The sequence below is a fragment of the Monosiga brevicollis genome, genomic scaffold (genome assembly GCF_000002865.3).
Source record: "Monosiga brevicollis MX1 MONBRscaffold_28 genomic scaffold, whole genome shotgun sequence".
NCBI lineage: Eukaryota > Choanoflagellata > Craspedida > Salpingoecidae > Monosiga > Monosiga brevicollis.
In genome coordinates, this window is record NW_001865065.1 from 257,228 (window position 1) to 282,628 (window position 25,401).

Below are 25,401 nucleotides of genomic sequence, written 5' to 3' on the forward strand. Positions count from 1 at the left end.
GTGGATCGCAAGTGCGGGCGGGCATCTGTATGGCTGGCGACACAAAACGAGGGCTTGATTTGTTGTGGTGTCCTCCTCCATATCCGATCAAACACCGATCTTGTAGGCGAAGGACCCGCACGGCGACCAACCATGATGCATCACGTTCGCGGCCTGCTTTTGCTGGCTGCCGTTGGCCTTCTGGCCCTGGCTTCGGTATGCCCCCTGCCAAGCTCTCTTCCTCTCTCTCTCTACCGATCCCCCATCTTGATCTCTGCCATTGAGCTTGCTGTGTCGCAATCTGCCGGGCCACCTCCCACGCCCCACTCTCACTTTTTGTTGACGGGACAGCCCACTGTGGCCGACCCGGCGGTCCCAATCTGGACTGGGGCTTCGCTGGCTGAAGCCGTAGCCCTCCCCACCCATCACAACCTGATGGAAAGCCCCCGTGCCTTCTTCACCGAGTGGATGGACAACATCAAGGTGACTTCTGCTCAACTGTTAAGCTGGTGTCGATCAGCGCCACTCACAGTTGTGTTGCAATCGCAGACACGCCTCCGCCCTCTCTATGCCGACAAAGTGGATGCCACCACCGCCTTTGACTGGATCCCCGTCTTTCTCGGTGGGTCTTAAACGCTGAAACACCCATCTCACACACTCCTCTGTATCTGCTCACCGCACCTCACCTGCTCGACGCAGGCGACCTCAAGGCTGAGGAGGGCGCCACCCTCCAGTGGAGTACGCCATGCTACCAACAAGCAAGCGCCGAATTCCGTGGCAGTCTCAATGGCCAGCCTGCAATCATCATTAGCGCCCTGTACGTCCTCGCATGGTCACCGTGATTGTCTCTTTCGCTACTGCCTTGTGACATCCCGCTTCAATGCCCAACCTTCCTTTCTTTTTTCCCCCTAATTTTCCTCTTTTGGTTGATCTGTGCCACTAGATTTCCCACTGCCGAGTGCGAGGAAGAGGTTTACGGCATTGCCACCATCCATGGTTCGTGCGTTGAATGCTTGCAGGGCTCCCTGCTGTCAAGCATAAAGTCAAACAGAACCACTGCCATTCTGGTTCGGTATGGTGTCACACAGGATTGGCTTTGCACGTTCTCAAGGGCGATGCAACCGTGGAATTCAACTGGACAGCCACCATCACAGAGGATGAGGCCGAGTGGATTCGCAACAACGGTTCGCGCATGTGTCTTCCGTATCTGGTGGCGCATTTCTTGGCGCGTCTGTTCACCTGATCTGTTTCTTGATGATTTTGGCCTGACGTGCACATTTTTCTTCGCTTCCTCCACCAGGCTTTCGCATGATGCGCCTCAAGGGATCCGTTGATGCGAACCTCGAATCCGTTTTGGCGACGGCTGAACTCTTCCTGCCTGCTGAGCTTACTGCTGAGGTCGGTGGGCGTGTCATGTCATGATCAAGTCACTCAATGCGCAGAGCGAGGATCTTGACCAATGCCTTTCTGCTGCCCTTCTGACATGACTAGGTGTGGAAGCGCGTTGAGGCATACAACGTGGACTTTCTTCGTGCCAAAGCCTTTTACAACCTCACCCTTCGCGAAGTGACCGACAACATCCCTGACGAGGCCGACATTCAGGACGGCGACTTTCTCGGTGTTTTGGTCAGTTGTCGTATCTCGGGACAGCGTGGTCGATCTGGCACCCTGCGCACATTTTTGTGTGTGCGTGCATTGTCGCACTCTCAAAAAGCCTTGCCTCACAATGCACTCCCGCTTATTGATTAGCGTCTTGATGGTTTGGATCCCATGTTGGCTTGGGCCATGGGTGCTCACACTGGTGCGTTTCATCTTAAGTGCCAATTGTCCTTTTCATCAACAGCGCTACTCCCTTCGTGTATAGCGGGATGGCATACTTTTCACGGTTGTGTCCAAGCTGTCGTCACTTATTTGCTTTGTCGTGGCCCTTTTCTTGTGATTGTGCTTGCGATACTAGGTCACACGACCATCGCGATGCGCTTCGACGGCGAACTGTACATCTGCGAGTCGACTACGTCAAGTGCCTATTGGCCCACCAACCACATTCAGCGCACGCCTTATCGCCAGGTGCCCTTTTGCGTTGCTTGGTGCAACACGCTTTTGGTTCGCCCATTCTCGCTCGGCGCTGATGGCGTGCCCGTCTGCTTTGTGCCGCTACCGCGTGCTTCTTTGCCCTTGTTCCTTTTCTCAGTGGATCGCTCAAGCGAAGAATGCTTCCTACAATGTGGTGCATCTCCCCCTCAATGACGAGTACCGTGCCAAGTGAGTCGAATCATCAGTTGACCTGGCGAAGATCAACAACAGTGGCTCTTGACGACCAATGGCACGATACTCAGGTTTAACAACACAAAAGCCACCGAATGGTTCTTGAACGTGGCGGAAGGCCTGCCTTATGGCTACGCCAACATGCTTTTCACATGGATTGACACCCCCGAAGCCAACTACCCTGGCACCTTGGACTCGCATCTGCACGAGGTGCGATCTCGCCCCGTGCCACGTCTGGCAAACACCCCTCGGGAGGATGCTCATATCACATTGATGCCTTTGCTCACTCGGGCCGCCAGCTTCTGATTGGCTTTGCCAATGCCATCAGCTATGAGCTGTCCGGGCTTTTGTGGGATCGCGCGCTTAACAAGGTTGGTCATCGGTGCCTGCACAAGCCAATGTGTCTGTGCAAGATCTCCCACCGGACCAACATCGCTCAATCGCGTTTTGGCCTTCTCCACAGCGGTTGAACACGGTCAACATGACAACCGTTCCTCTCCTCAACCTGGCTCACTCACGCAACATCTCCTTCACCGAGCTCATGGAGATGCCCGAGCAGGTATCGTGCACCTTGTGGTGAGGTGGCAATGTCTTGAATGGGCAAGTCTCACTTGACGCCTCTTTTAGGACGAGTGGCAATATGATGACGGCTATAACATGGTCTGCGATGTGTTGGTGTGCGAAGCCTGGAAGGCTGGTGGCCTTTTCGGCGATCTCGATTTCCAGTGCACTGAGTTTACCAACTGGTTGGTTTTCCATTGGGTCCGACAGAGCCCGACTGCCTCCACTCGGTGTCTGCCTGCCACTTTTCTTTTTCTCATTGAATTCACCCATGTTCTCTGCTTCTCCCACTGCACTGGAACAGGGATGACTACACACTCGCCATCTTCAACACGACGGCTCCACCGGCCTATTGCCAGCAGATTGATCCTGGACTGCCGTTTTGCCAGATTTTGGGTGACTACCGCATGAGCCTGCCCACCTACAATAGCCGTCCGATGGTGGCGCATATGGCAGAGCGCTGCCCACGTGGTACCCCACCCGATTTTGACAAGCCCGCTGGCTGCTAAGCGTTGCCACACGAATAAGCTTGTTCGTTTTATTGCCCATCGCTTTGTGTGTGGTCTTGCTATGTTTATTCCTACGCCCGTGATGTGTGATCACGCATCCATGCATACTGGGCAACGATTGTGATACCAACTCAAGAACAGCTTGCACCGCATCATCAAGTTGATCCTGCTTCTATTCGTTTGACAAGGGCCTGGACCACTCTGTACCGAGTCACAGGTCCCCCCTAGATACGGGGTCCATTCACTCAAACACGTCGTCTGGTACTGAGCCAGTAAAAGCTGTTGCACAAGCCATCCAGAACAAAAGCACATGATTGAGCCAGGACGCGTGATGCAAATGGGCCTCAGCAGAGTCCAAGGGACAGACCTGGTTTATTAGCGGCAGCCGCCGATGCCGTGGCTGGGCTGCTAGCAGAGCCACCCGGCGCGGGTTGTGGGCCTTTGCCAGCCGGGGAAGCAGCAGAATTGGACATTTGCTGGCTAAGGGAGGCCACGGCGGCGGTTGCCACGGTTTCGCCCGCTGACTGGGCCACCTGACCCATGAAGCGATCCCACTCATAGGTAGGCGCCGCAGGCTGGTCGCTCACCGTCTCCTAATGATGAACATGATGATATCATGTTTAGCAAACAAGCAAGTGCAGGCTTCAAGTTTGAACCAAGGCTGAGACAGGCCGAGGCAAAGAGACTAACCCGAGCACTGACGTCCTCGTTGGCAATGAGCGATTCCTCATCCTCTGTATCACGTGGGTGGCGGGCTCGCTGGGCTGTTTCATCGCGGCTTTGCTCCTAGAGTTGTTGAGCAGGGTGGGTGAGAGCGATCAGAAGCCCATGCCTGCTGGTTACTCGATGAATCTGTGCTCTGCCCGTGCACATACCAGCCAGGTCATGAAATAGCTAAAGGCGGTCAGCAGGAGCATCACAGTCGCAAAAATGGACCACAGGCCTATGGATGGATCGGATGACATGTGTCCGTGTCAGCCAAGTCTTCCTTTCCTTTTCCCCTCTTGCCCACTATCTTTCTGTTTTCTTCTTTTTCATCTTTCACTTGGTCTTTCTCGCTCATCCACTATGCACGCGCTCTCATGCACACGCATACCCAGGACGCACCTGTACAAAACCATGGAAAGATGGATAAACTGGAGGGCAGAGAGCCAAGGACAAGTGGGAAGCATGAGTTGACAAGACGGGAAAGGGCTCATGAACAACCTGGCCCTGATCTGTCTGGGAGCGTGGTACCAGGTGTGGACTGGAGCACACTTACCCAAGATAAAATACGGCACGCTGTGCCGGGCGCACTTTTTCAGCCCACTCAATCCATCCCTTGGCGTTCTCCACAAAAGAGCAGAGGAAAGGAATCTCAAGCAAGGTCAGCACTGCGGCACAGCAGATCATGTAGATGCCCACCGCCCAACAGAGTGCTTTGAAGGAGATGAGCGTAAAGATCCCCCCGAGGAAGAAGACTATTGCAATAATTGTGCAGTTGAGGCAGTGAGCGTGGTGCACACCATTGTTACAGTCCTGTGGGCCTCAGGCAAGCCAGAACTTACGAAGAGCGTCGATGCTTCCAGCAACACGACCAACGCAAGGCCATCCGCAAAGGGAAGCCAGGCCCGCCATGGTGTCGGCGTGGGATACAACGACCAAACGGGTTTGAGCTCCTTCTTGGAGCGCTGACGCGGCACACGCAGCAGAGCGTTGGAATGTCGACGTGAAAGTAACACTGGTGCACTTCAACACCAACGCCGACGTGCCCACCCCTGTCTGGCGCGTATCAACGCCCCCTTTTTACCCGTTATGGCCGCTGCCAGTGCCGCCAGTGAGCGCCGCCGCTGCCGCCGCCACTGGAACAATCGGTTGCAGACGTAACGCACAACTGAGAGAGAGAGAAATGAGAGAGAGAGAAATGAGAGAGAGAGAAATGAGAGAGAAAAATGAGAGAGAGAGAGCAGAGAAACGAGAGAGAGAGAGCGAGAAAAAGAAAATTTGGAAGTATGCTGGGATGGCTCGGACACCGTGCTGCTTATCGGTCTAGCCATCCTGACTGGTGTTGTGTTGGCATATTCGTGACATGCGTGGAGCGGAGGATGAGGCCAATGCCGCTGTGTTAGTACACGATCCAGTGCTTTCGAGGTTGGCAATGCAATTTTGAAGGCCTCGTGTCGGATGCTCAGCATCGTGCATGGCGCGAGACCAGAGTAGAGGAACGGTGTAGCAACAAATGTAGCTCGCATCGTTCTGATGTGCTATCAAGCTCAGGTCACGGGGTGGGTTCGAGGTGGAAGACGGCAGCAACCTGGCCACTGCCTAAACACTCTTCGCCATTGTAGATGACGGCTTGCTGGCCCACACAAACACCGTGTACGGGCTCAAATGGTTGCACAATGCAAGGTGGAGCTGATTGATCTGTGAGAGTGCTTAAGGCGGTGCAAGCTCGAGCCCATCGTGCAGCCTGCGTTTGACCAGGGGCGTGACCTGACACCTGCCACAAGGATAGATCCGTGAAGAACTGCTCTTCTGCCTGCGCAGGCGTGCCCTTGATTGAGTCGAACGGGCCTGGCAAGGGCCCCACAGCACAGGGGTGCAGCTGCCCACGATGGCGAATGCGCACATGTAGGTTCGCCTCAACGTCCTGGGGCGGGGGATGGGTCCAGTGCACATTGCTGAGGGCAAAGGCACGAGCATGCAAGCAGGGGTGGTGCAGCCCTTCGACCACATAGGCAGCACCAGCCGTCATGTCTTTCCCAGCCACATAACAGCGGACAGGCTGGCCATCCAGCCGGGCTGATTGACCGAATGTTATCACGTTGAGATCGGTGACGGGTCCAAGTTGTCGACCAGACTCGAGATGAACAAAGACGCCGGGTCGCGGTGGCAAGTATTGTTGCACCAAAGCGCCGAAGCGCCGTTTGCCCACAAAGCACAAGCCCATAGACTCACGTTGACCTGCGACATCAGAAAATCCGGCAGCGGCGGCCAGGGCCTTGACGCGGTCCTTGGTGAGGTGGCCGAGGGGGAAGGCGGCGTGGCGCAGGACGTGAACGGGCAGGCCAGCCAAAAAGTAAGACTGGTCCTTGTTGTCATCACAGCCGCGGAGAAGGCGGGGCATATCCGGCTCGCGCTCATCCACACGGGCATAATGGCCCATGGCCACGCGATCAGCACCGAGCTGGTCTCGAGCAAAATGATAAAAGGCATCAAACTTGATGTGCCGGTTGCAGAGAATGTCTGGATTGGGCGTGGCACCGGCTGCTAGCTCATCCAGCATAACCCTATCCGCATTGAGCAGAGAGGGATGAGGAGGGCGTACGGATTAAGACGCCAAAGTACAAAGCAATGCTGGTGGACGTACTGAAAGACGCTGTGCCAATATTCCTGGACAAAGTCGACGCGCTTGCACGGAATGCCAAGACGCTGAGCAATGTCCTGCACGTGGCGCCAATCGCCTTCGGCTGTGCAAACGCCCGTTTCGTCCAGCTCATCCCAGGTGCGCATGAATACGCCCGTCACCTCGTGACCTGCAATATCACTCAGGTGGTCAGCCATGGTGAGGCTACGAAGAAGATGTGGCACCCGGTGAAGGTCCACAGGACTGCCGATTTCAGAGCGAAACGCGCCAAGAGGCCACCCACTCCACACACCTTGCTGCTTGAGCAAATGAGCCGTCAAGGTGCTATCAACACCCCCTGACATGCCAACCACATAATGCAAGTGCCGGCCTCCTCGACCCATGAACCACCACGGCGCCGCCACGGCCCGCACGGCCACCCTCCGCCACGGCCGAGCCATCCCCGAAACGGCTGACAAGTTATGATGACATTTGAGTATGAAAATGGCTGACAAATTCATTATTGTCAGATGTTTATCATCACTGTCTTCGGTTTTCTCGTAATCTCTTTTTGACCATGAACAACACCATGCTGCTGTACCAGGTCCGCCCCTTTTCCTTCTGTCTCTGTTGTCTCTGTCTCTCTGTCTCTGTCTCTCTGTCTCTCTGTCTCTCTGTCTCTCTGTCTCTCTGTCTCTCTGTCTCTCTGTCTCTGTCTCTGTCTCTGTCTCTGTCTCTCTCTCTCTCTTCTCTCTTCTCTCTTCTCTCTTCTCTCTTCTCTCTCTCTTCTCTCTTCTCTCTTCTCTCTTCTCTATTCTCTGACCAAACCAATTCATCTCTCTTCTCTCTTCTCACTCTCTCGCGGACTTGATACTGAGCTCAGGTGCGAAATTCTTATTTTTCTTCTCACTTCTCTGGTCGTCGAACGTGAAAGGTGGCGCCGTGCTAGATTTGCAGAGGCGGTAGCACACGCGTGTGTCAAGGCACGCCTGCAGTAGTGGTGGCGGTTGAAGATATTTGGCAGTGGCGGTCGACGCCATCGTGCGCATTACCTGGCGGCACCTGCCTCTCGACGCGTTTGAATCGGACCTCGTCAGGTTTGCGGCAGTCGCATCTCTCCTCGTGCACACAGCAGGATGCGCAGCCACTCGTGCGTGCTCGCGATGGCGATTGCCCTGGCCGTGGCGGTTCAGCACGTCTCGGCGTTTAAGTATACAGAGCAGGAACCCGAAGTTGGATCTAGCGCAGGCCTAGCGATTGGCCTAGGTCTGGGTCTCGTCTTGACCGTGCTTCTCGCCGTGCTCTGCGCCGGCAAGAAGCCCAAAGATCAACCACAGGTCCTGCAAAGCGTGGCTGTTTCTGCGGTTGGTAGACTTTTTTGGCTCTTTTCGCCTTGAGCGTCGTGTTTGGTCCTGTTTCGTTTTTCGGCGATCGGCACTCGTTCTGTCACTTTGCGCTTGCTCACGCCCATGCACCTTTTTTTTAAAAAACTTTTCGTCTCTTTTTTTCCAGCCCGCAGTCGAATCTGGTCGCATCTCCATGTCCAAGGTGAGCACAAACATGGATGTCGAAGACAAGCCTCAAACTGACTTTGATCACATGGACGAGGATGCCATTATCAACGCACGCATGGACGCCAAAACTGCGGTACGAATGGTTTTCCCTTGATCTTTCGAGCACGCATGCAACCGCACACATACAACCGAGAGGAGAGGCACACCATGATCATACGTTACTGGACCAGTTCAAGGGCCTCTTTTCACATGCACTCCCCCCCCCCCCTCTTTATCCCATCGCATCATCATTTTAATTCGCACATCTCACGATTGTCCACCACACAGACAATGGCTGGTGCAGGGTCCGGGATGGCGGCTGCCATGAGTTTGAGTGCGAGTAGCCAACCTTGGTTACACCATGCCACGCGGCGCAAAGAGGCAGAAGACTTGCTTCGCGAAGAAGCTCTTCGGGCGCAGGAAAGCGGCATTTTTCTCGTTCGGGCCAAGAAAGAAGACCAGGGCCAATATGCGCTTGACGTGGCTTGGTTGGATGAATCTTCCGGCCAGGCCGTTGTCGGGCATCACCTTATTGCGCGCTCCTCCAACGGTACCTTTGAATTGGACGAACAGGTGGGCTTCCCACCTCGCTCAGGCCCTTCGATGTTTAGGCTTGAGCTCGGTGCGCTTTACTCACACTACCTTTTTTTTCTTTCATGCTGTCATGGCCGGGTGATACGAAGGCATACGAACATTGCCCCTCCCTCGAGTCTTTGATCGAGTACATGATGAAAAGCAACAACAAGTTTTTCCACAAAGCCTTGACGCGCTACATTCCAGCTCCACAGGGCGACAATAATCAATCATCCACGCGTCGCGGTGACATCCAGTCAGCGGCGTGAGAGTGCTGCTTTCCCCTCCCAACTCAAGGCAGGGTACTGCACACCCCGCGGATTGCTGAAGCGCTTTGGGCCAGCCTGCCTTTGCAGGGTGACGAAAACTATGTTTTGATGGCCGCTCTACAAAGATCTTGCTTTTTTTTTCCCTGTTTGTGTACGGTTCATGAAAGTCGGCACGCGAGTCGTGCCTTTCCTGCAGTTGCCCCGGGTCTCAGTGATACGTTGGTGCACGGCGCCGTGGCTCCAGACCTCTAAACGGCGTTTTGCTGCTCTGCCTCTGCAACGTCTGCCATAGCCGAGCGCTTTGTCCTGCCCTCTCTTGAACTTTGGTTTTGACCACTCCCCATCTTTAGAGATAAAATTCAAAGTTTAACTTAACATCCGGATGTAAACTCGAAAAAAAGTCAGAAGCAAGTCGTAAATACTTGACATGGCACGTCGTCACATTGCATCGAAGAGGTTTTGGAGACGACGTCGAAACCTAGACTTTGGCCTTCGTGATCTGATAAAAATGACCTACAGTGTCCATGCGAATAATCTTTTTCTCTTCACAACAAGAATCTCTAAAAATCTCGAACTCTGAGTGTTGTCTGAGAGCTGGATCGATCTGCTGGACAAGTAGGAAACATCAAATTCAACGACTGTGTCATGTTCGTTTCAATTGATACCGGGACCGGCAAAAAACGAGCAGACGAAAAAACAAAAGATGAAACCGCGAGAAGAAAAGCTTGGCTTTTGCGAGGCGGCAACGTAGAGACCATTAAAAAAACAAGAAAAAAAATTGTTCAAAAAACAAACCAAAATGTCGGAAAAATAAAAGCAAAACTTTAAAGTACAAGAGAAGGCCAGCGTTCAAGTTATGGTGTTTAATACTGGGCACTTATGCAGGCGATACAGGCTGTGTCAAGGTATGGCCCACGATGTCGGCCGTTTGCGAAAGGTGCTGAACCAGTGCCTCAAGTGTGGTGCACGGTTTGGTTGTTGCTGACCCGTTGATTTGCCAAGCACCCGTCGGGCCTCGCTCGAGCACATGATGTTCCCCCTTGCCACCCGAGAGGGCGAGGGAGAGGACGTACTGTTGAGTACCCTTGCGAGCACGTACCAAGAATGTACCAGCTTCGCCACCAGCTCGTGTGAGCATGCTGTCGGCTTCGGTACGGGAGAGAGCCCCGTGAACATAGCGCCGGGTATCCTGGCTCCAGTGCTGCACGGCAGCGGGAGGCCGCGAAGGCATGGGTGGAAGACTTGGGCCAGCGCCACGATCCTGTCCTTGAACTTCGTACAACTCCTCTGTCAATGCCGCCAGTTCGCCAGAGCGCTCAGTGCGATCGTGCGCCGCAAAGCCGGGCTTGGCATCCTCCACGCCCTCATAAATGTCGTCGGTCGACATTTGGAATCCTGTCGGGACTTGCCCACGCGGCGTGTGAGCCGTGGCCATGTCCTCGTACACATCATCGGTGCCACCCACGCCGCCAAACGAGCTCATTGTGGTCGGAGGCGCGTCAATTTTGCCCTGCGCGAGGTAAAGCTCCTCGGTAGCCGCAGCCAGCTCACCCGTGCGCTCGCTGCGATCGTGCGACGCAAAGCCGGGCTTGGTTACCTCCACCCCGTCGTACACGTCCTCGGCCGTGTGCACAAATGGTGCAATCACGGGGGCTGCCTTGGGTTCAGCCACATCATCGGTGCCACCCACGCCGCCAAACGAGCTCATTGTGGTCGGAGGCGCGTCAATTTTGCCCTGCGCGAGGTAAAGCTCCTCGGTAGCCGCAGCCAGCTCACCCGTGCGCTCGCTGCGATCGTGCGACGCAAAGCCGGGCTTGGTTACCTCCACCCCGTCGTACACGTCCTCGGCCGTGTGCACAAATGGTGCAATCACGGGGGCTGCCTTGGGTTCAGCCACCGTGTCGTAGGTGTCCTCTTCCATAGGCACCGGTAAAGGCACAGGTTGCGGAGCAGGCGCTGGCTCAATCTTGCCCTGTGCCAAGTAGAGCTCCTCGGTGGCCGCAGCCAGCTCACCCGTGCGTTCACTGCGATCGTGCGACGCAAAGCCGGGTTTAACGGTCTCCACCCCGTCGTACACGTCCTCGGCCGTGTGCACAAATGGTGCAATCACGGGGGCTGCCTTGGGTTCGGCCACCGTGTCGTAGGTGTCCTCTTCCATAGGCACCGGTAAAGGCACAGGTTGCGGAGCAGGCGCTGGCTCAATCTTGCCCTGTGCCAGGTAGAGCTCCTCGGTGGCCGCAGCCAGCTCACCCGTGCGCTCACTGCGATCGTGTGATGCAAAGCCACGGCTTGACAGCCTCAAAGCCGTCGTACACATCGTCGGCCGTGTGCACAAAGGGGAGGGCGAATCATGGGAGCAGCCTTGGACTAGGGCATGTGTCGTATGTTTCCTCGCTCGTCCCCAATGTCCAAATATCCACCCTGCTCGTCGGTCGACGAGGTGTTGTTGTGTGTGTTAAAGCCGGTGCGTGAGTCCACACCCTCGTATGTCTCCTCACCGGAGAGCATGAAGGTCGTGCTGCTGCTGCTGCCGCCAGCATTGTTGACTCGCGTCCCGGACGGGCTCGCCACACCCTCGTACGTTTCCTCAGCACTGGGTGTGAACGCCAGCGCCCCCTGTGAAGGTGGGACCGGTACGGCACGAGGCTTCTTGTTGAGCTTGGTGTTGTCGTAGATGTCCTCCTCCTCAACAACAACCTTGTCGTCCTTATACTCAGTCTCATCGATGCGCACCAATACGCCATTAATGTAATGATACTTGGCGTTGTCCTCTGGCTTCGGGGCAGGGTCGTGCATGCCAGCTAGGAGGCGAGACATTTCATCTTCCTTGTCGCGGCGGCACTTGAACCACCAAATGACAAACACCACCACAAACAGAAGGACAAAGATGCCCACGCCAAGGCCAATGGCAGCGCCGGTCGAGAGACGGCCGGAGCCCGAAGCGGCCACATTGACGGGTGGGCAGGTACTACCAGTCGTAACAGGGTCCGAGTTCATGGATAACCGTAGATTCCTGAAGATGGCGGACGCAGCACGGAGCCGGATGGCCAGACTACCCTGACTGGAGAAATTGCCAAAGGCAATCGTGGTGTTTGCAGCCCGATTGCAAGGAACCACGACACGAATTGTCACCAAGGAATCGTCGTTGGAGGTCTGCGCGTAATCCACCGCCTTCAAGTCGAAAAAGCTCGACGCATTAATGAACGTGGTAAAGTCGTAGTACTGATTCGTCAGGAACAATTCCAGTATTGCCGCGTAGAAGGCACGATGACCTTCAGCCGTATTGAACGTGGTCGGCGCAACGTTTGACAGGAGGTATGTCGCGCTGACTTCAACTTGGTTGTCCTCCAGCTCGCGGGTCGGTGCAGCCAGCACCAGCACAGTTCGGTACACCCAGTCGTTTGTATTGCCACTGCTGTCTGTCACACTGAAAGTCACATTGTACACTCCCGGAACGGCCGTGTTGGGTAGTGTCAGGACCGTCAGGTTCGCGGTCAGATTCCCGTCAACTCCGTCGACAGCCGTCACCCCGACTAGCGCATCAGCCTCGGTCCAGTTGGCCAGATAGGCGAGTGTGATGTTGGGATCCGATGCCACCGTAACGTTGGGCGCAGCCCAGTCTGCCACGGTTACCAGTCGCTGAAACTCACGGGTGTTGCCGTTCAAATCAGCGGTTGAGTACAGCAGAAAATAGCTTGAACCGACGGGCGCGGACGGATTGAGGGTTCCGAGTACGCTGGCCTGGGCCTCACTGCCGCAGAACGAATCGTTCACGGCAGCAGCCAACTCCGCTGCTGTCTGTCGTGCATCCACTAGACGCTGTTCGGCCACAGACGCTGCTGCCGATGCCCCTGCTGTCGCAGCAGCGCCAGCAGCAGTCGAGAGTAAGCCGCGCGTTGCGGCGTTGAACAGCAAGCAATTGTTGGCGACCGTTAACACTTCAAAAGCTTCGGTGGCACCGGCAGCCGCGGCGTCGGCTTCCCAAAGCACGAAAGCGGCGTGGGCCAGGCGGGCCAAAGTGCCGTTGGTCACGGCATTGAGATTGTAGAGCGTCACTGAGGAGCGGCAGCTTACGTCACCATCCAAGATGTCGAGCGCGTAGGAGCATGCAAGATAAGGAAGTTCCCAGGCCTCAAAGTCAGTGAGAGCAAGGCCTGGACAATCCACCTCGTTGATAACATCGGGTTCCACATAGGTGTACGTTTCCGAGCCGCCGCGCACCTTGTTTAGCGTCACGCGCTGGCTCAGAACGCGAACTTGCGGTGCAATGGTATCCTCGATCGTCACTGTCCGGTATGTCTCACTGGCTTCATTGGAGGTGGCATCAGTCGCCGTGTACCCAATGCGGTAGGTGGTTCCGGCGCTGACGGCCGTGTTCACAAAGCGGGGGTCAGTCGGCCTGGGGTGTCGTACTGCCAAGCGATAGTCGTCCAGCAGGCAGTAGGGGACTGTGACCTCGACGGCACACGACAAAGTCACGTCTTGAATGCCGGTGGGCATGTCAAGCTCCAGCTCCTCCGAAGATGCCTCATAGCAACGCAGGCCAGTGCCAGAGCGCACACACGGGTAGGTCTTGTTCTCCACACTGACAATATCTTTCATGCCAACCGGCTGGCCCAGACCCGTCAAGGCCACTTGAACGCCGGGTTGGTAGGGTAGTGTCACATTCGGTCCAGGCACCACACAACTGAACGAGTAGTATGATGGTCGTACATTGGGCCGGGAGCGGCATTGCAATTCGTCACCTACCACGGGCCAGTTGGAGGCCGGCAGCGTGCAGTCGAAAAGGCGTGGGCTATCCTCCGGTTCGGGAGCAAGGGGCCCCGAGACGAGGGCAATGCTGGATACACGCACGTCACCCGTAATGTCAAGATCCTGGCCATCCAATGCCGTGGCTCCAGGGTCAACGTAAACAAAGCCACCCTCCCAAGTGCTGGAGGCTTGGCCACGCACCGCCACAGTCGGGGGGACGAGGTCCACGATGGTGAGCTGACGCTGAAACTGGTTTTGATTGCCAACGTTATCACGGACGCTAAAGTCGATGTAGTATTGCGTGCCAGCAGGCACGCTTTCGTTGACGCGCGTCAACTCAATCTCAACGGTCATAAATTTGCTTGCGGTCGAGTAGGCCGCTGTGCTGGCTGCAGACAAGTCCAAGAACTGACCGTCATAGTCGCCGTTGCTGAGGTCCCAGCCCACGAACGACACTCCACCTGCAGTCATATTCAAAGCGCAAGGCACACACGACTTGGCGCGCGGGATGGGGCACGTCTCACAGTTTTCGTCACCAGCAAAGCCTGCCTCAGGCACGAAGCGCAAGCGGGGGATGATGCTGTATGCAAAATGCAGCGCATTTCGCCTGGTCACGGCAGCCACCGATAGATTTGTCCAGGTGTCCTCCAGCGCCGACTCGCGGTACTGCCAATAGCCATGATCATCGTTCAGCCCGATAATGGCCAATCCCAGATCATAGTGTGCATCCATGCTCGTATCGTCCGGATCGGTCACAACAGAACGACCATGCGGGACAATGGGCGCGCACAGACGCGTCGCACTTCCGGTTGAGGCTGCAGAGTACTGTAGAACCAGCACTCGGTTCATGATGCCGCGCGCACCGTCAAGAACTAGCTCACGATCGACAAACTGGCCAAAGACACTGCCCGAAGGTGTACCATGCTTGGACGTGAGGTCGCCAGCAGCGCAGCCCAGTTGAGCATCATAGGTCCCACAGATGGAGGCCGCGTTGATCTCATCTGGATTGAAGACAGTGGTGAGTGATGCTGGGTTATCACATGAGGTAGCATCGCCAATGTACCAGGCCGTCAAGATGGACGCGTCAGTCAGTGACAGGCGCACTGAAATCTGAAGCTCGGATAAGACGTCATCGTACAAGGGCTCAAAAACCACCTCGCCAGTGAATGGCGCTTCAGCATCGTCAAAGACGGCGTGTGCACCGGGTTGCGTTACAAAAGCTGGGTCACCGCCGGCCACGGTAGCAGCAGGGCGCAAGTTGGCACACACAAAAGGCTTGTTGCGATAAGCCTCGTAGGGTGCGGCAAGGATAGCCGAACCAAGGAGCGTGAATGCGCGGCCCGCCACGGTGGCTGGACCGTAGAGGGACAAGAAGCGGTCAGTGTAAACGTGTTGCATCTCGACCAAGTCTTCAGCCGTGGTGAAGCGGCCGGAAAAATCACCGATGGCGCAGTTGTCATCCGATTGAAAGCGCAGGCTACTGCAGGTAGCCTTGGCAAAGGGGTTATACATGTTGCCGCCCGTAGAGCACGTCAGCTCAACCACGTCATCTGCGTTGGCTTGCGCCAATGCCCCCGCCTGCAAAATCTGCAGACGGTCAATGCCAGCGAGGTCGTACGCATCCAGCTTGATCTGAAGGGGGGCCATGGGGCCATTCTGGGACATGGTCACATTGACGGTGATGCCCGACTGCACGACGACACCGTAGGCCACGCGGTCCTGCAAAGGCGTCAGGGTGCCGCAAGCCACGCGTGAGCTGGCTGCAAAGTCGTTGTACACGACAATGCTTTTGCCAGCCAATTCGGTCCAGGGCAGGTTCATGTCCGTGAACGAATACCGGTGGCGTCCCCTTGTCAAGCTGGTTAGATACCCATGCTTGCCACTCATGTCTCCGTAGCCACAGGTAGTGTGCGTTGCATCCTGACCCGGCGTACACTCGGCTGCGCCTGTTTGCGCCCAGACGTCCCTGGCCTGAGCGCAACCGCAATCGCCGTTTGCCTCGTTCAGGGACCACGCAACACTCCCACCCGAGACGCGCTGGGTCAGGTCCAGCGTCACGAAGACTTCATCCGTGGTCCAGAAGCGCGGGCGGCTAAAGTGAGCCACGCCGGCCACGGAGCCATGGAGCTTTGCACTGATGGTATCGTAGGGCCCAGTGGCGCGAATGTTAGCGCAGCTGATTTTGGCAGTGCCGCTGTTTACGAGAGCCAAAGCGCGGCCCACAATACTGTGCTGGCCGAAGAGCGTGATGTCGTTATCCACCAGGCTCATGCTGGCCACGTACTTTCCGATATCAGAGTTGTACACGGGGGTGGAGAAGCTGCCGTGTTTGCCTCGCAAATCACCGGCCGCGCAAGCGCTGGGTACCGACTGACTGCAGCTCCCGGTTCCGGCACCCGTGGGCGCGAATACATCGCCCGTATCCGCGCACATGGCCGTCGAGAGACCAGCGCCGTCAGCCAGTGTCGCCACGGCTGTCTCGACCACGCGCAGGCCGGCATTGGTGTATGTCCACGACCCACTGGCCACGTACATTTCCGCGGACACGCTCACGGGGTTTGTGGGGCCGTCTTGCGTAAACGTGACCAATCCTCGGACGTTGCCCAGGTCAAAGTAGGCCTCGGCTACGCGTGGCATCGGGGCCTCAACCAGCAGAGGCGCACACTGCACCGTGCTCCCCACCTGCAGGACCAGCGTTTTTCCTGACACCGAAGCCGACCCGCGCAGGGGTAGATCTGGATCTTGGAACACGCTTCGAGCCGTGGAGCTTGAGTCGATGACCAAGTTGCCATGCTTCTCGGACAAAGCACCGACGTCGCACAGGACTGATCCCAGAGGTTGGCCCGCGACAAGGTCTGCACAAGGCTGCGTCGAAGAGCTTTGCGCAAGCTCGGCGCATACAGCGGCCGAGGGCTCGGAAAAGTTGGCGTGCAGGCGCACTGCATACGAGGAGCTGGTACTCAGCACGACGTCGTCAAAACACGCCAGTGCCTCGCAAGTGCCATTGGCGTTGCAGCTGACTTTGGCCTGCAAAAGCACAGCGGATGAGCCCGTGCCGGCGCAGGAGCCCGCCACGAGTTGGGCCCACATGCCATCTGCCAGCAATCGAAGCGAGTCATCTCGCAACGTCATGCGGAGACAAGAAAGGCGGCGCTCGCTTGCAATCAAAAGCGTGGCTGAGCCCGAGGGCGCATCATAAGCATACTCGGATTCAGTGAAGGCGGGGACGGTAGCTGTGAAATCGCCCGAGAGGTGCGTGACCGGCCGCCAGGGGCCGGGTCCAGCCACGGTTGTTGCTGCAGCACATGCGCTGGCATTGTAAGATTCGTCAGCCACAAACCAGGAGATGGCAGAGATTTGAGCGATGGGCGCCCGCAGAGCCACCTGGACCGTGGTGGGCGTTAATGGATAGGCGGTCGCGGATGGCTCCAGGCCCGCTGCAGCTGAGGGCTGCGTAAGTGTGACGGTGCCACTCAAGTAGCCATCAAAGGAAGCTCGTACACGGCGGGTTGGTACAGTGGCAGCCCAAGTAATGTTACCGCACGTTAGGGGGACGTCATTTTGAAGCAATACGACTGATCGGCCCACGACAGAGTGGGCTGAGAAGAGCGAAAGGGTGTGGTCCAAAAGACCCTGTTGGTATTGCACTTCGTCAAAGGCGCCGTGTCGCCCACTAATGTTACCCATGGCGCACAGCGTGGCATCATCGGCGGCACAGGTTGAGCCAATGGTCAACGGGTCATACATACGCCCCACGTAAGAGCGACCACAAGGCTCAGCCACGCTGGCCGGACCCACGGGCTGGGCATAGATGGCAAGCTTGTACATGGCGTTGGAGTTGACGTTGAGGTCCTCAATGTTCACGCGCACAGACACGGGTGCATCGGCTGTCAACTGCTCGAAGTAAATGTGTCCCGAGATGCCCTTGCCCATGAGGTGAGCCTCGGCTTCAAGTTTGATCGAGGAGATGGGGTGGATGCGTCCCGCTGTCAGGTTCAGATGCGCGTCCACTGGTAAATCTGCGCGCGGCAGGATGGCAGGGGCCTGCTTGGCGGCCTGGGGGAGGCGGCAGCAAAGTGCGTACACTGGCTCGCCAAGCAGGGACTCGCTACGCTCGGCGACGCCAAAAAGCGGCTCGGAGGCCAAGTTGTACGAGCGCAGAATGTAAGCATACGTCGGATTGGGGCGCACGTCCTCAAATATGGAGAGATTGCTACGCGAAACAGTGTTGGCCACAAGCCCCGCAAAGGCCGGGACCTCGGAAGCCGAGGCAAGCGTATTGGTCCAGCCCACTGTCGCGGCTCCGCTCGTCGCGTTAGGCCAGCTAGCCCGCACCTCCGCGGCACTGCATAGGGTCAGCGCCACGTTTCGGCAAGTGGATGCAGCCTCCCACCACGTGCAGCCAGCCTGGCCATCCGCACCACAGCCAATCTGCTGAATGCGCGGGCGGGTGAGAAGCGCAGGCGCCTTTCGGGCCATGAGTGTGGCGGGGGAAAAGCCGGTATTGGTGTCCTCTTGCGCGTCTTGGCGCACCGCAAGGGCCTCAACACCCTGATCAGGATACAGCACCGGGTTGTCGTTGATATCAATCAAGCGCACGGTTGTCATGGCCGCTGGGCTCTGAAATTGCTCCGTGTCCGTCACTGTCACGTAAATGTAGCGCAGGCCGCCGTCAAACGCTTCTGCTTGGTTGGCATACGTGATTGTTTGCAGCAGCGCAACGTATTGCGCAATCGTGGCGGTTCCAGACAGGGTCAAAATCGGTGCGAGGCTGTTGTGCACGACAGAGATGCCCGAAGAACTAGCCAGCGCGGCATCCCAGGCCAAAACCTCTTGTCCACAATTGGCGGATGCTTCGGCGTAGACCTGGGCGCCCAACAGCTGTTGGCTGTTGCTTGAGTCGCTCACATACATATCCTCGTTGAAGATGTGCACTGCCTGCCCTCCCTCCACGAAGCGGTGGGGCCGCAAGTTGTTGCGGCCGGGCGCCTTGCCGTTGAGGTCAATGATGGGTGGGAGGCCAATGCTTGCCGTTGAGAGATACACGGGCGATGCGCCTTCGGAGGTCTCGTCCTGCAGGACAAAGTTGATGGTGCGAGCCTGGTTCAGGGCGGTGGGCAATACAACGGGTGCAGCCGTGGTTGTGGTGGCGTTTCCAAAGACATCATCGTCGTCATCACCGGTGGTGTTGGTGCTGACATTGGCCAACGGGAAAACGTACTCCACCCGGCGCAAGGCTGCCTGAAAGAAGGCCAGGGGCAACACGGTCGCGTTGCGTGGTCGAAACACCAGGGTGGCAGGGCCTGCGCGTTCAACGGTGAGGTTGACAGGCAGGAATGACTCATTGAAAAGGAGCCACTCGTAGTCGATGACGCTACTGACGGAAACGGTGGCCGCTCGCAGAACGGTGGAATCGGCGTCATCAATCACGGCGCTGGGCGCCAGCGTGACTGGGCTTCCAAGGTCTTCGTACAGCATAAAGGCCTCATAGGCATTGCTGCCAAAGTCCACTTGCGGAGGGTCATCAGCCAATTGCACACGGACCTCGGTGGTGCTGATCTCGCCGAGACGGTCCTCGTCGCGGGCCTGAAAGTTGATGACGCGAGCTGTTGGGTTTGGTTCGTCGGCATCGTTGAAGTAGCGGAGGGTAGGGAGCACGGCAGCAAAGATGGTGAGCGGATGGCGTTCATTAGTGGGTGAATAGATGCGGATGGTGGAGGTGTCAGCCGTGGCGATCGTTTCGGCCGTGAGCGGAGAGTCGTCGACATTGACAACAATGCGCTCGGCATCGCCATCCAAGCGGTTGGTAAGGGTCACAGTAATCTCTTCAATGCTGATGCCGTCGAGGTAGTTGAGACCAACATAGGAGTCGTTGACCAAGAGCACGCCTTGAACGTTGCCTTCCAGAAACGTGGTGGCGTAGTCTCCACCGTCCTCGGTGAGCAAAATGTTGGGCAAGTCACCGCTCTGATACACATCCATGGCCGCGGTGGCAATATGCTGGCTGTATGGCCCGGTGTGGTAGTACGTGGACGTGTCCGCACCCGACAAACCAGCGAGATCCTCGCCGTTGGACATGTCCCAAGCACGGACAAGCAAGTAGGGCTTGATGGAAGCAGGCAAATACTCGCCCGCGGCATTGATTTCCGTGTTGAAGTTTGGGTTGGGCTGGTATCGAATGCGACAGTCATGGGCGAGCAGAGTGGCAAAGGTTGAGCTGGGCTCTGTGACTTGGCGCTGCAGGACCGTGTCATAGCCACCGTCAAAGAAAAACCAGGACCAGTCATCAGCCGACGCGGCGAGGACATCATTGGCACCAAGTCCACGGGTATCGCAAGTCCAGGACCACACACCCTCACTCTGAAACAGACCCACGACGGCCACGCCCATGGTGCCGTTCACAATGAGGTTCGTGTCAACGTCTGTGACAAAATACTGATATTCTACCACGTTGGGCAGAGGGTTGGTGTCAATGCGCAGCAGGTCAATGGCAGCAAAGCCCTTGCTGCGTCCAATGTCAGCAGGAGGGTCCTCGTCCTCAAACATGTAGGGAGCGACGATGCCATCCTCAAGAATGGGAGCGTCGTTGATGGCCTCGACCTCCAGGGAGCCGGTGGCATGATAGGCACCGGCAGCGCCCGTCGCATCACTGGCCAATGCCCAGACAACCAATACCGTGCCGTGATAGTCAGCGTCACCGTAGAACCGAAAATTGGTGGGTGCGGCCGCCGAGCCGGTGGGAACGAGGCGGGGAAAGTTTGAACCCAACGCGATCCAGTCGGAGGCACCGGGCAAGCGGTACTCAAAGCGACCGTTTGATTGATTGGCCCCAAGAAAGGCGAGGCGCGAGGGCATGGCGGGCCGAAGGCCCACGCTCACCGTTTCATACTGGTGCTCAAAAAGGATGGTGGCCATGTCATGCATATTGAGAATTTGGCAGCGACCAAGGGTGTCCTCCTCCTGGGAAGCCAGCGCCACGCGATAGTCCTGGCGAAAGCGGAGGTAGGCTGCATCGTAGATGGCCTGGGCGGCCAGCAAGGTCTTGGACCCGTTGAGAAGCAGACCCGACGCATTGAGGTTGCAAGCATCTAGAGTGGGTCGGTCGCGCACGTCAACCAAAATCACGACAGTGGGGTCAAAGGCATCATAAAGCTCGAGTACAGTCGCGTTGACGAGGGGAATGCGTAGTTCCACGATCGGGTACAGGGCGTCAAGGGTGGCCGGGTCCGAAACGTTGTAAATGACGCTCGAATTGATGGTGCCATCGACGCTGACAATCTCTCGGAGGCTGGCATCAAAATCAATGCGCAGGGTGTCGTTGACGAAGGCATAGACGCGGATGGGGTCAGTGGCGTTGGAGGCGGGTCCCGGCAAGCCAGTGGTAGCGTTGGCACCGAGCGTGGTCGGAAGAAGCGTGGTGGTACTGAGAACGGATAGAAGGTCGACGATTTCCGTGACCACGGGGGCTGAAAAGTTGAAGCAGGGAAACTCGCGGGGGGTCTCCACCACGGTGGTAGCAGCGCTGGTGGAATTGCTGGGGCAGGTAATGCACTGCCGGTCAGAGGTCGCGGTGGGAGCAGCCACCTCGTAGTCGTCGCCCAGCGCACAAGGCCCCGTGACGTTGATGCACGCGCGGTCCGTGGTGGGTGTGGGTGCCTGGACCTGGTACTGCTCGGCAGTACATACGGTGAGATCCGTGCACACGCGGCGGCGAATGCGAGTTTCTGCCTGCGACTCAAACTCGTCAGCAGCACAGGTGACGGGCACTCGGGTGATGCTGCGGAAGATGCGGCTCGCTGGACGAGGGCTGTACGCGTAAGCGCCATCGAGACTGTCGCGTGCCGTAATGTTGGGGTCGACATAACCCTGCGAAGCCTGCGCCGCCGCGGTCAAGGCGCCACCGTTAATCACTGGGATGGTCGAGTCGACAATCATAACTGTTCTGTTGATGGGTTCGGCTTCGTTGAATGCCATATCTCGGACGCTGTAGACTACCGTGAATGTGCTAAAGGCCGGGGCTCCGGTGTCCACGCGTCCGGCCGAGTTGACGCGAGAGGGGCGTGTCACACCACTGTAGGTGAAGCCGTTGAGGTCGTTCTGGTCAAGGGCATCATAAGCGGTGGCCCCGGGATCAATCCAAGTGGTGGCGCCCTCCCACGTGCAGAATTCGCCACATGTGTCGGTGGTCGTGAGGGTGAGAACGGGGGGCTGGGTGTCAACAATCACAACGACGCGGTCTTTGCGGCTCTGCGTATCCTGGCGACCACTGGGGTCACGCACGCTGTACTTGAGGGTCCAGCGGGTGCCAGCTGGGGCCATGGAGGTGACGGCGTTGAAGTTAGTCAGGCCACAGCCAGTGCTTTTGATGCAATTGCCAGCCTGGCGAACGGAGATGAGGCTGACATCATTTGAGAGATCACCGTAATATTCGTCCGTGGCAATGGCCCACGGATCGTAAAAAAAGGAGGCACCTTCCAGATTGATGGTGGCGTTACCAACGAGTTGAAGATCAGGTGCCTTGCTGTCATCCACGGTGACGTAGCGCACCACCTGACGGGCGGAGACACCGTTGTTATCTTCGACCGAGTAGCGAATCGTAAACGTAGCAGGGAGGATGGAGGGGCGCATGTCGACTTCGCTGTTGACAAACATCGAGGCCGTGAGGTCACCATCCACGATATCTTCGGCGGTGGCACCTCGGGGGCACCAGCGACACAGGGCGTTGGCGGTGCATTCATTTTCCGAGAGGTGGTCGAAGCACGGGTGCGTGGTCAGGATGCAAGCGTCGTTGATCCACTGGCAGCCAGAGCTGGCACGCGCCTCGCAGTAGGCCTTGGCCTGCGCGTCGTTGAGACTGCCCCCGTCTTGCGGCTCAAGACAGACGTTGTTTTCGGGCTGAACACCACAGTAGGTGTCAACGTACTGCTCGCCTGCTTCGACGGTGATGCGTTGCGGGCCACAGAGGTTGATGAGGGGCGGCTTGGTGTCCTTGACAATGAGGAGGCGGGAGACAGTGCCAGGACTGGTGCTGACGCGATCGAGCGCGACATAAGTGATGGTGAGGTTTTTGACATCCTTGTTGTTGAGAACAAGACGGCCATCAACAAAGTCACCGTCGGGAATGAGGCGGCAAATGTCGCCCGGATTACCAAGGAATGTAATTGACCCATCGTCCTCGACTTGGATGTCGCATTCAGCGCCGAGGTAGAGGAGATCTCCATCGACCGTGTCGGTGCCAGTTGCACCGGGGTCAATAAACTCGTCACCACCCTCCAATTCCATGACTGAGTTGCCACAGAGGCTCACCTGAGGCACATTGGTGTCCTCAACTATCACAAGGCGCTCGCAGGAGCTGAGGCCCAGTGCGTTGCGCGCGGCAATCTGCGCTGCGGTGGTATCTTCCCAAAGGCAGGTGGGGTTGGCGTCGCTGGCCGTTCTATATCGGATGGTATAATTGCCCATGCGATAGGTGATGCCAGGCAGGCTGTCATAGCCAGGGACGGAAAAGGGCTGGTTGGTGGGCACGGGGGCCACGGCTCGGTCCACAAAGTCGCCCGCATCGATATCGGTGCCGGGGTCAGGGCAGGCATTGATCAGGCGCACACGCCGAGTCAGAGTGTTGGTTTGGCAGAGTGTCTCATCCCCGGCCACGCTCGAGGCACACACCGCGGTAGGAGCTGTGATGGAGCAGGAACCTGCGGAGTTGCAGTTGAGGGGAATGCCACTCACGCGGACATTCAGCCCATTGTTGGATTTGGAGTTGACTCGTGCGCAAAAAGGGGTCACAGGTGCACTGTTGGAGCAGAGCGTGGCCAACGTGAGAGGCACACCTCCCGACACGTGCGTAATAGGATCGCCCTCAATGTAGATTGTGTCTGCGAGCCAAAGCGAGAACGACATGGGGTGAGGACAGCGGCCGATCGCGGGTGGAAGGTTTGCCCATGGTCGGGCGGATGGAAAAAGACGAGGCAAGGGATGAACGAAGAGAAGGCAGCGCCACCAACCAGCATGGCAGCCAAGCGGTGCCGAAATCAGAGCCAGAGCGGCTAGCAGCACCAATCGCGGCCTGTGCACGCCGGACGCGGCAACGCCGGGCCGCGGCATGAGGCGTGGTTTTGGCGCACAGCAAAGCAGCTGCAGCGCGCAATCAAACTCGAGCTGCCGAAGGGACGAGTCAGCGCAAGTGCCTGACACGAGTAATGGGTAGCCACACACGGGCTAGTCCTGCGGTGTGTTCAGGCACTCAAAATCGCTGTGCATCCAGGAAGAATTGGGAACGTGCAACAGCGGGTCAGAGGAAGGTTGTTGCGGACCACTGTCGCAAGCAAGCACGCCAGGGGGCAGGAATAAGCACGTCCACCCAGGAGCAGACAAGACGTCGCGGGCAGCCCCGGGAATTGGGGGCGTGGTGTTTGCTTTGTCGAGTAGTTGAGGGAGCTCGGTCACTCGAGCGCTGGGCGCAGAAACCCAGACGATGGCATTGGTGAGTCGATGCCTTTTGATATGGTGTTGCAATCGGTGCGTTTCTGGTCCTCGGAGGTGTGTGGTTGCACAAACGGGAGAGCGGCTCCTCGAGGTCCTGACCGTGGGGGCAGAAAGCAGGGGGGGGGAAAGGGGGCAAGTGGTACAGAATCGCACAAGACAAGGGGATGAGCCGGGTCCGTTCAAGCATTGACGTGAGCGCGTCAAAGCGCCAGTTGATGGATGATGTGGTTCTGGGCGCGTGATGAGCCGTTGGCATCGCACGCCTCAAGGCAAAACCCAGACCACGGCCAAGAGGACGGAGACGAAGAAAACAACCAAGGATGACCACGCCAACGTGCACCGTGCCTTGGGTGACCGGTTAAAAGTCTGGTCGGCCCCGAAAGCTGGCACGATGACGCGACGACGACGGGGGCGGAGCGCGCGACACACTCACCGCGCACGTCAGAGAGAGAGAGGAGGGGAAGAGAGTGAATGAGTTGAGAGATAAGGGTGTCAGATGAAGTAGGAGTCAGAGGAAGGATGAGTTCTGGGGCGTTGTAGCAGAGGAGCGATGCGATGTCAAGAGCGGATTTAAGGGTAGAAAAAGCGGATTTCAGAGATGCGATGCGATGGTGGTTATACACCAAGAGACGCTTAAATGACGCATGCTTTTCTCAGAGACGCCTCACGAAAACAGCTTATTGTTCAGACAATGGTTTCAGTGCGGCTGTCTGCCAGCCTTCAGCACCTGCCAAGCTGGAAGAGAGATGAAGCGTGAATTCTGTTACACTTCAAGTCCACTGAACGCGGAAAGGGTTAGGGGATGTCACCCAAAACGTTAGTGTGTTACATCCCATGTATACTGGAATCATGATGATGATCCAATGATCGGAAACGGATCATGCCCAATGATGTTCTCGACCTGATGATGAGTTCAGGTAGAGGTCGAGACACACGGGCGGCGGGCTAGCGACTCGCCACTGGTCAACCGGGGGGAGGGGTCTTCAGGGCTTCCAAAAAGGTGGCGACGACCGTCCGTTCATTGCCTTGCGTAGGTCTTCGTCCGCCTGCTGTCAGCGGGGATTTCACATGGTAGCAACGCGTCTGACATCTTGGATTTTGTCAGACGGCATTGCATCTGACAATATAAT

General features: G+C 57.2%; 4 protein-coding genes across 4 annotated transcripts; 2 read left to right on the top strand and 2 right to left on the bottom strand.

Annotated features, from left to right (window-relative positions):
- Positions 1 to 132: 132 nt before the first annotated feature.
- MONBRDRAFT_11335 (uncharacterized protein) lies at positions 133 to 3,314 on the top strand (the record flags this gene model as incomplete). The annotated part of the gene is made up of 16 exons (XM_001749096.1): positions 133 to 195; positions 331 to 462; positions 529 to 601; positions 679 to 796; positions 923 to 975; positions 1,068 to 1,163; positions 1,280 to 1,377; positions 1,471 to 1,605; positions 1,729 to 1,780; positions 1,937 to 2,046; positions 2,171 to 2,241; positions 2,316 to 2,454; positions 2,544 to 2,615; positions 2,708 to 2,803; positions 2,872 to 2,990; positions 3,110 to 3,314. 16 exons carry the CDS (start codon positions 133 to 135, stop codon positions 3,312 to 3,314), a joined length of 1,632 nt encoding a protein of 543 aa, XP_001749148.1.
- A 344-nt stretch (positions 3,315 to 3,658) lies between these two features.
- Positions 3,659 to 6,857, bottom strand: MONBRDRAFT_11336 (uncharacterized protein; the record flags this gene model as incomplete). Its single annotated transcript, XM_001749179.1, has 6 exons — positions 3,659 to 3,907; positions 4,005 to 4,100; positions 4,190 to 4,257; positions 5,104 to 5,187; positions 5,787 to 6,583; positions 6,664 to 6,857. The coding sequence occupies 6 exons, from the start codon at positions 6,855 to 6,857 to the stop codon at positions 3,659 to 3,661; spliced, it is 1,488 nt and encodes a 495-aa protein (XP_001749231.1).
- A 918-nt stretch (positions 6,858 to 7,775) lies between these two features.
- MONBRDRAFT_28702 (uncharacterized protein) lies at positions 7,776 to 9,034 on the top strand (the record flags this gene model as incomplete). The annotated part of the gene is made up of 4 exons (XM_001749097.1): positions 7,776 to 8,003; positions 8,152 to 8,286; positions 8,481 to 8,765; positions 8,876 to 9,034. 4 exons carry the CDS (start codon positions 7,776 to 7,778, stop codon positions 9,032 to 9,034), a joined length of 807 nt encoding a protein of 268 aa, XP_001749149.1.
- A 642-nt stretch (positions 9,035 to 9,676) lies between these two features.
- Positions 9,677 to 23,890, bottom strand: MONBRDRAFT_33987 (uncharacterized protein; the record flags this gene model as incomplete). Its single annotated transcript, XM_001749180.1, has 3 exons — positions 9,677 to 11,295; positions 11,403 to 23,661; positions 23,791 to 23,890. The coding sequence occupies 3 exons, from the start codon at positions 23,888 to 23,890 to the stop codon at positions 9,912 to 9,914; spliced, it is 13,743 nt and encodes a 4,580-aa protein (XP_001749232.1). The 3' UTR covers positions 9,677 to 9,911.
- Between the last annotated feature and the right edge of the window lie 1,511 nt (positions 23,891 to 25,401).